General features: G+C 46.2%; 3 protein-coding genes across 3 annotated transcripts in view; 2 read left to right on the top strand and 1 right to left on the bottom strand.

Annotated features, from left to right (window-relative positions):
• The window catches only part of T265_06252 (hypothetical protein), a gene marked incomplete at both ends in the record, with an annotated part of 8705 nt that extends 2928 nt beyond the window's left edge, over positions 1-5777 (top strand). Inside the window, one exon of the mRNA XM_009171462.1 lies at positions 5019-5777. Coding sequence (XP_009169726.1) covers positions 5019-5777 — 759 coding nt within the window. The remainder of the gene's footprint in view (positions 1-5018) is intronic.
• A 138-nt stretch (positions 5778-5915) lies between these two features.
• T265_06251 (hypothetical protein) lies at positions 5916-8752 on the top strand (the record flags this gene model as incomplete). Its single annotated transcript, XM_009171461.1, has 5 exons — positions 5916-6140; positions 6776-6963; positions 7314-7589; positions 8387-8496; positions 8535-8752. 5 exons carry the CDS (start codon positions 5916-5918, stop codon positions 8750-8752), a joined length of 1017 nt encoding a protein of 338 aa, XP_009169725.1.
• A 956-nt stretch (positions 8753-9708) lies between these two features.
• The window catches only part of T265_06250 (hypothetical protein), a gene marked incomplete at both ends in the record, with an annotated part of 3302 nt that continues 3012 nt past the window's right edge, over positions 9709-9998 (bottom strand). Inside the window, one exon of the mRNA XM_009171460.1 lies at positions 9709-9806. Within this exon, the coding sequence (XP_009169724.1) occupies positions 9709-9806 (98 nt within the window). The remainder of the gene's footprint in view (positions 9807-9998) is intronic.

Raw genomic sequence — 9998 nt, 5'->3', positions numbered from 1 at the left:
CTCCTTCTCCCAGATAAACCCAAATAGGCTAGACAGGCACTGACTGAGGAATCCACCGCCATCCTTGAAGAGAGCAGGTGGAAGGTCGTCAGGACCAGCAGCGCGATGACGCTTGAGTAGAGAAATGCATCCGGACACTTCTGAGACTGAAGGCACCTCCATGTTTACGGTCCACCTTTCTGTTGAAAGCCAGGTTTCTGGAGTGGAGGTGGCAGATGGCCAGCTGAACTGCTGCTCGAAATACTGTGCCCAGCGGTCTAAACGTTCTGCTTTGTTGCATATCAGGAAGCCATTTTTGTCCCTGATTATTTCGCTGACAAAAGGTCTCCGAGGACCAGTCGAACGAATCAACTGGAACAATTTGCGCACGTTTCCAGCATTCTCCGCATCTTCCATTTCTTCTACCTTTCGGGCCCACCAAGCTTCTCGGTCTGCGCGGACACTCAGTTTCACCTGGCGTCGGGTGATGCGCCCGGTGGAGTTGTGGTGGCGACCAGGTGGGGTCTGTCGCCGGGTCTCCAGCAAGGACACGGTCCTATCAGAGACTCAATGCTTGGATGGGGTTTGTTGACGTTATACATCCACACACCCATTCCGTATCTGAAGGCTGAAGTTTGATGGGAACATCCTTGCCACTACGTATGTGTGATGTCAGGCGTATTGCTTCATTTAACACTGTCAGCGTTTGAACTTAACTGCCCAATCCGGCCGTGGAAGACCCAAACGTGTTCGCATTCCCCGTCCGATTAGTAATTCATAGGGCTACTGTATTAGTATGCGGCGTAACCCTTCACTGCAATAAAGTTCGTCTAGGCTTGTTTGTAGAGGACCTGTGTTTTGTTTCACCAATCCGCTCTTCGCGGTTGCCACCGAGCGTTCAGATAGGTCGTTAGAAGCGGGGTTGTAAGGTGCTGTTAAGGCATGTTCTATCTAGTTGGTTTTCAAAAGCAGCTGAAATTCCGCACTGGTGAATGCCGTGTCGTAATGGGAAGCAATCGTACCAGGTACACCGTGCGATGCAAAATTGCTGTGTAGAGTAAATTTGGTAGACGCATTAGATGCAGTTCTGATAGACACAGCGTCGGTCCATTTGGAATAAACGTTCACTATCACAAGGATCATATAGCCATCAATAGGGCCACCGCAGTCCACGTGTATGCGCCTCCACGGTCGTGACAGCCACTGCCATGAAGCAATCGTGGTACACCGTGCGATGCAAAATTGCTGTGTAGAGTAAATTTGGTAGACGCATTAGATGCAGTTCTGATAGACACAGCGTCGGTCCATTTGGAATAAACGTTCACTATCACAAGGATCATATAGCCATCAATAGGGCCACCGCAGTCCACGTGTATGCGCCTCCACGGTCGTGACAGCCACTGCCATGGCGATATCGGTGCTGTTGCTCGCAAAGCCCTATTTTTCTGGCATGTATCACCTTGAATACTGGTGGGGCTGTTGGTAATGATGATGATGGTCACATGTACCATCAGTTCCTCTAGTACCGAACGTAATTTCTCCGCCGGAGGAGTCAACCCTTCTGCACTGATATGAAAATTCAAATAATTCAAATGACCAGCCAGAATACCACATTTCTCTTTTTTAATCGTTGTCCACACTCCTTCCATCCGTGGGTATGCTAACATTGGTTGTGGCTTTATAGTCACCGCAAATTTCAACTGTGCCATTATCGACATGATTGATGTAGCCCACTCCGGAAACTCTGTACTTTGAATTATTCCTCCACGTTGCTATTGGTTAAGCTATTTTTCGACTTTTGGATCCATCAAATAGGGCAATGACCGGTCCTTTAGAAAACGCGGCTGTATTCCTGGCGGAACATACATATCACCTCCCCTCCAGGAAACTTGCCAATCTTCGGTTCTGAAAATAATTCCTTATAATTTCGGATAGGCGGCTGAACCTCAGGGAGTGGTGAGACCTCATTTAACGTAAGTATGGGCAATTGCATAGCCAGTCACGTCCTGACAGATTTAAACCGTTTTCTTCAGCGATGTATATGGTTTCGTTTACCGTCACTCTCTTATATGGAACATTCACCTTTTTTCGTCCCCAACGATTTCACCCTTTCTTATGTGTTGGCATTCCTTTGGATCATTATGACTATCTCCACAACGATAACACCTAAATTGTAATATGTTCTATAATCGAACACGCTCATCGTCCTTTTCTACTCGGCATTGCTTGCGAAGCTTGTCTTCTTTAATGGCTTCAGTTAAGCATATTTACTCACTTATCAGCTGTAGCTCTAAGTGAATCTCCCTACCCATTTATCTTATTGCTCACCACGATGAGCTCTGATCGATTTGAACTCACAAATGGGGCTTCTTTGTTCATCGGAGATAGAACGCAAAGCTATTGGTGAGGGCGTTTTGAACTATTGTGCCGACGATCAGTTGTGTTACTGGTACGGGGTTTGAACACAGTCATGGCATTACTTAGCATGCCATCAGCGTTGAGTCACCAGAACGCCAGACTGATCAAATATACATCAGCTACTGATGACAAAGGTCAGTCCTTGATTGCTGAATACTGTGGAATGCATGTTAATTCGGATCACAATTCCATCCTGTGTAGATTTCCACCACGTCCCTCCGGTAAATCTAAGAAATGGAACCCCTGTTTAGTAGAAGAGGAGCTTTGTGGGACACAAGGTAAACTTATCATGACAAACTACGCAGTGCCTCACGAACAGCTGCCTCAGAGAACATTGGTCGTAACCGCAACTATTTGTGACGCTGGAAGCGCCACGTGTTTTCAGAGATAGCATAGGAAACATTGGATCTCAGAAAAACACGTATACGATGCGATTTCTCCCAAGCTTGGACTACAACCTCGGCTAGATTGTAGATACTTCGTCAGCCCAAACAAAGCCCGGGCGTTGGTAGACGCATGGGGGAACTGCACAGCCCACAAGACCGAGGGCTTAGTGCCATAGGGGCTGTACGAAATCAATTTGGGTCTTGCTCTATCAGCTTGTGCCTTCAAAGACTGTCAGATTACTGGGCCAGACGGGCTCCCATCATGGGTTTTCAGAGACAGTGGTGACTGTGTGGGTGTTCTACCCCGACTACATTCTGTTGACTTATTTGGGAACGAAAACGCATTTGGGAAAAATGGGCTCCAGTCGGTTGTATCTTTATTCAAAAATTTAGTCTCAGTGAATCTTTCAACCGTAGAAGTATAATTCCCAAACCTATCGCAACATAGCTACGAATTTCTTTGGTGCTGCATTGCTCAACTTCGGAAAGCGAAACGCTACTCCGAGAACATCATGCAGGATTTCGAAAAGGCGGGACATGTGTTTGCATTACGCCGAATACTAGCAGAGCCACGCATACCGCCGACCAATAACATGGCCATATGAGGGTATGTGACCCACCTACACATATCTAGACAAAAGTAAATGATTTATAACTTTATGTATCTACTTTATGTAACAGTTTCCAACTGGCGATCCAAAAGTTATCCAACGACTCGTCAGGTCACTCTGTATTCTCCTTCCCATTCAATTTTACCGATTCATCATGAAATGGATACCAGAGGTATTGAAGAATCTGAACAGCACCTAGAGAAAAGTGGTTGAACTTAGACTATATGACCTACATTGTTTTGTAACGTGATCGTTAGTTCGGACGATCTACTGTGAATGGACCGTTCGAATGAGCTCCCCGTTTAGTCTAGCCTCTCGCATCCCAAATATTTCCAAACCCCGCTGTTTCCCTGCAAAAATACAAAGGGTCCATCTGCTATTCCTCTCCCAATCTCCTGTTACGAGGGTTCCAGGGTTCTGTTCTTTGTTCGCTATTTTCTGAAGCTCCCTTCGGTATTGAAAAAAACTTCCAGTGGTGTCGTCTTCAATCACACCATGTCCTATCTACTCCATCGCCATGTCTGTTTTTAGATTGCAATTAATAGTTTATGAGCTATCATTACCACAAACGCTGATCTCGCCAGAATTCACGGTTAGGATATTCCATCATCCCAGTTCCCTTCGAATTGACCTCATACCTCACTGCCTTTTTCGTGTTCACAAGTTTTTGGTGGTATTGCTTGATCTTATTTGCCGCCGTAGGCTTGAACTTCTGACAGTCCCGTTTTGCCAAGCCGATCGTTACAGGCTACTCGAAGAAGTGCACATAAGTACCTTACTCTTCCAAATTCTTGTTCTCTATCTCAGCCTAGTCTTACTTTTTAATACTGCCAACACATATAGGGCAGGACCACATGCATCTGCCTAACAACTGTGGACTGCCCCATTGCCACCCCACGACTTACCAACCTCTCATCGTCAGAATGCAGTGCCCCTTTTCCTATTTTGTCGATATTTCCGTCGAAAATACTGACCATTTTACCTCTTCTATCCCCTCCGGGCTGCACACCCTTACCATATCACTCCATAGGCTTTAATTAGCACTTTTCCACCGAAGTCACCTTGACTGCCGCCTTATTTACTTGCTGTTGTACACTTTATTTATCATAGCGTCTGACAATGGGGTAAACCTTCCTTGGTGAACCGTTTACCACTGGATCGTTTGTCGTCACCAACTCGTACTAGTTATCATTGCATCATACAAAATCGTCTTACGAAACACGCCTGTTGAGTATTTGTAACAGTGTGCGTCCCACAAGTTCTGCGACAGCAACAGCGGTTCGTTGGGTTGCACTTTCACAGATGAGACCCCTTCTCCTCCACCGCCGCCATGCATACCGATCTTGATAGGTTATCGAGCTTTTCCTTTCCCGTGGAGGAAGTATTTATTTCTGTGACCACCGTTCTGTTGGCGATTAACACGAAGCCAGGTGAAATTAACCGTTTTTTGGAAGAAGGGTTACCTAAGGGACGGTTTTTGATGCCACTATTTACCTCTCGAAGGTGCCTATCTATTTCACAGACAAAGAACTCTGCAACGTTCTTGTTGAAGTTTATGCTGTCTTCGTAACTGCATTATCGACTGTGTTGTAAGCATCTGCGGTTTTGTCTATGTTTCATTTAGGTCGTTGCATCCCTGGTCGAAGCAAAAGCGTTGCTGATGGGAAAGACCAATATGGATGAGTTCGCGATGGGGTGTGGTGCTACAGATGGCCAGGTTTCTGGACCTGTTCTCAACCCCTGGTCGTGCAGACAAACTCGAGAAGATAAGTCTCCTGTGATTGCGGGAGGCAGTTCGGGAGGTAGTGCTGCTGCGGTTGCAGCTGGACTGTGCGTGGCTGCCCTAGCGTCTGACACTGGAGGTTCGGCCCGTTTGCCAGCAGCCTATTGTGGAGTAGTTGGTTTCAAACCCACATACGGTCTAGTCTCTAGACATGGTCTAATACCTTTGGTGAACGCGTTGGATGTTCCTTCTCTCGTTACCTCCTGTGTTGCTGACGCAGCTTCTATCCTTTCTGTTTGGCTCTGTCCGTCGAACACACTTGCCCGGAAACTAGACGCTACCTGTCTTCCGCTTCCAGAATCGCAATTACAACGGCTTTACTGGGATCTCCAAGACATCGCTTGCTCTATGTCTGATTGTCAGATTTCGACTGGTCAGGTTCGTATAGGAATTCCTGTGGAATATCATGCTCCTGGGTTAACCAGTGAAACGCTAACAGTGTGGGACCGTGTAGCAGGCTGGCTTGCAGACGAATTCTCATGTGTCGTGAAATCTATCCGCTTGCCGCATAATCCGATGGCAACAACAGTGTACTCAGTAATATGTGCGGCAGAAGTGGCTTCAAACATGGCCAGGTCGGTTATATGGAATGGTTTGTAGACTTGTTTTTTCGTACCATCTGTTGATAAAGTCGTCACTAACAAAATTACGTAATACAAGGTTGTACGGAATCTAGGCATCATTTTTCTGCAAAATACCTTGCTGAGACGGCTCACTGGTTAGAGCACGAATCTACTGATGGGGAGGTCCGTGGTTCGAGCCCCACCAATGCCTCTTGAATTTCCCTGTCCAGGATTGGGCAATCTAGCAGTATCCCAGTCCTCGTGCTTCTTTCGGGTGGCGTGGCAGCTACGCACCGAAAAGTTGTTACAGTTGAACGATTCAAAAAAAGAACTGCATGAACAGACTGGTGCAATCGGCAAAATGGTGCATGAGGCTACCGCTACTGCATGCTGCGGTTGTGTACGGCTGAGAAATTTGTTGAGTTCATTACTTGGTGTTACACGTGTTGCATTCATAAGTAACCCTAACGGGAGATTCGCTGTAAGCTGTCCCTACCACCTGCTAATAACAATTGTATCTGCGAATAGTTTTATGACAGCGGTGTATGCCACAGTGTCTTTGTTTGAACACCTATCCATCCTGTGCGTCCTGGGTAAATTCACGGCGCGAAAGAAATCATTGTAGGCCTCGTTAAAATGAAATATGCCGTTACGTCAAGATTTATCAATTAGAACACGCCCGACTGACTACAGTGATTTCGGAATCAAATCACGTTAGGTTTACTGAATTTTCGGTTAAACGGTACGGATTGAAATTTCAGTAGATTACTTGTGAGTGGTTGCAGGAGTTTTTGCACATGTATTCACATTACTGTTCAGCGTACAGGAGCTTCGGGCTCGGGTTTCGCTTCCGGCTTATCCTAGGTCCTACCTGGATTCACTCCAGGAAGTTTGCTGATACCATCCATCAAGAATGAAATTCGAATCTAGTGCTCTTCACTCTACTATGGATTGACCGAGATAAGTGCACGAGGGCGGAAGGATATTGTCCAAACGAGCGTGATGTCGATGCCTTTTTCTCTTCCGTGGCCCAAGTGGTTAGAGCGCGAATTTACTGACCGGAAGGTCCGTGGTTCGAATCCGACCTCCGCCTCTCGAATTCCCCTGTCTAGGCTTGGGCGACCTGGCAGTATCCCAGCGCTCGTGCTTCCTTCGGGTGGCATGGCAGCTAGGCACCGGAAGGGTGTTGCAGCTGGACGATTTTTTATTGTTTACGGAGTACGGTCTGTTTACCGAGTAACAATGTATTCAAGTTAGACAACCGGCAACCACAATCTAGTTGGAATGCTTCAAACAGTTCCTCTGAGGTCAGAAAAATGATTTTGATATAAGCCCAGGAGTATGAATTGGTATACAGCCTCAGGAGTGAAATTCGAGTTCACGTCTATTAATTCTATCGTGTCTTTTGCCATCAAGCACGTGTCTGTTTGTCAATGTGGATGTTCACCACTTTGGCTTTTCGTCGTAATTAAGAGCCACTGTAGAAACGATCAATTTAATTGTGAGCATGTACCTAATAACTTGTTAATAATATCTATTTGCAGCGGAATTTCCTCTTATCCTTTCCGGTTAGGTATGATGGCCTCAAGTATGGTTACAGGGCCAAACAAGGGCCGGACTCGTCGAAGGTCTCGGAGCTACAAGAGGATCTGAACAGCACTGAAGCCCTTTTCGCTGCAACACGATCTCAGGGATTTGGTGACGTCGTGCGTGGTCGCATTCTAGCCGGCAACTTTTTCCTCCTTAGAACTCAGAGAGACCGACATCTGGACGCTGCACGGCGTCTTTGGAGGTTGATAAAAGAAGATTTTGAAAAGGCAGGTTCCATCGTTGATTTACCATTAAGCATGTCAACTAGTCACAAGTAGAATGGTACTTTACGTTTCCATACCCGAACAACAACTATCACCTTGATGTGATGGAGGTGATCGAGTTGCAGTGATCTCGCGGGCACACTGAATACACTACGAATAATAGCAATACAAGACAGCCTGAAGGTAAAGTTGTGTAGTCCTCTGCGAAAATAGTAGGGTAGTACACCCAGATGACCAGTATGTTCGTATTTATGGAAGCAGCGATACTGCATTCTCCCAGGAATCTACAGATCAGAGAAGGACGACTCTAAAAACTGCACACCGATCGCCCAACGGTTCACTGTGGCCGCGGTGCACTATTCAATACGATCAAAATACCATTTAACCATTTAACGCGCCAATGACGCTTCAACACTTCGTAAGTATGGGGCTCACCAACTCGAAAAGAGTGGGTTCCACATGGGTGCGCTAGTATCTTCCAGAAGACTACCTTGTATACGCGGAGCTCTATGAGGAGGTTTATGTCTGGGCGTCCGCAGAACGTACTGTTCAACTGCAGATTCTTCAGGGTTTATCAACCGTACCGACCTCATCCATCGCTTGGCTATTTGGCAGAATTACTGGTTCCAAGTATTTAAACAGGGTAATTTGAGTGACTTCTTCGCAGTTAGTAGAGGGCTTTTCCTGCATTTATTCCTGGTCCAGCTTATGCGGTCGAGGACTTCTTGCTGAGCCGCCATTTAAAGCGATAACTCTGCAGACGATACCGACTTGATAGTCGAGAAGACTTCACACAGTTATGCTTTATCTTGCGATGCGAGCTCTCTAAAAGTTTCCGTACACAAAGTGGTGTCCGCCAGGGATACCCATTTTCGCCATTTCTATTAAACTTGGCGACTGATGAAATCGTGAGGCGAATGCTGGAAGTTCTCCAAAACCCCGGTGTTCAAGTAGCCTGTGACGAAAACTTGTCGATCTAGAATATGCAGGTGACATCGTTCTCATCTTCGTAGAGGAGGAGAAGGCGCAAGTGTTCTTGGATGAACTGACCAAAGTCATCCCGTCCTTTGGTATGCACTTTGCACCTACAAAGTGTAAGGTCATGCTCGTGGACATGCAGTCACTGAACACGCCATTTACAACCCAGAGGAAGCATCGAAGTTGTGGAGCGTTTTACATATCTTGGAAGTTGTATTAGTTCCGATTGTAGTGTGACGGATGAGGTCAATGCAGGAATCTGCAAGGCCCGCGTCGCGTTTGCTAATCTGGGACACCTATGGTATCAGAGTGGTTTATCCCGTAATCTGAAGTGACGTGTGTATCAAGTGAAGGCTGTTGTGTTGTATGAATGACTGTGAGACTTGACCTGTTCAGGCAGCGGAACTGAAACGTCTCCAGGTGTTCGACAATCGTTCCCTCAGAACCATAGCTCGTGTGGGTTGGTGTCGGCGATTCCGTAACGAGATAATTAGAGAGCGTGTTTTCGGTTGTGTAACGGGTACTTCCATTGAAGAATGTGTCCAGCACCAGAAGCTGCGTTGGTTGGGACATGTGTTGCGTATGCCTAACCGTCGTTTTCCGAAGAGAGTACTGTTTTCCATGCGCAACTCAGAGTGGCGGAAATAGAGAGGTGGCTCTAACCTTTGACATGGCAGAAGGGTATGAAAGAAATCATGAAATGTTTGGGCGCTGTCGGTTCTACTCCCGTTCCGGGATGGGGACACCATGATCCCCACTGCTCCTAGTTGAAGGCGCTGCAAGACATGGCTATCAATCGATGTCAGTGGCGTTCTTGTATTCATTTTCTATCCAGATTGCCTAAGTGAATGTCTGGAGGTGTAGGTACCTAGGAATGGTTGCAGTAAGTTAGAATTAAGTCCCTTCCCTGTCCACCTTTATTCTTTTATTCACAGTAAGGCTTTCAATTGAATCGTGGTTGTACGGCAGCTAAGCATCTGTGTTAAACATTGACGTCATGCTGTCGATGTTGGTGATGATCTTGCGATGTCTAAGAAACTATAGAAATTCCGGCTTTTTCGTCGCCCTTTCGGCTGGCATAACTCGGGCACATTGGTTGTCTGGAACGCTGTGTTCAGAATAGAAGCGTGTGCAGAATCGTCTGTTAGAATCTTATTCACTCATTGACGAGAATTTCTATACGGGAGCCTCAGTGCTGAGACTGGATTTATCACCATCATCACCACCACCCCGATCATCATCATCATCATCATCATCATCATTGTAATAATAATCTATATGAATACACCAACAGCAATAGTGGTATCATCATCACATCATCATCATCATCATCATCATCATCATCATCATCATCATCATCATCATCATCATCATCATCATCATCATCATCATCAATATCATCATCATCATCATCATCATCATCATCATCATCATCCTCATCCTCATCCTCATCCTCATCCTCATCC

The sequence above is a fragment of the Opisthorchis viverrini genome, assembly GCF_000715545.1.
Source record: "Opisthorchis viverrini unplaced genomic scaffold opera_v5_129, whole genome shotgun sequence".
In the NCBI taxonomy this organism is placed as follows: Eukaryota; Metazoa; Platyhelminthes; class Trematoda; order Opisthorchiida; family Opisthorchiidae; genus Opisthorchis; species Opisthorchis viverrini.
Note: the sequence above shows the minus strand (reverse complement) of the source record. Positions and strands in the feature narration are given on the sequence as shown.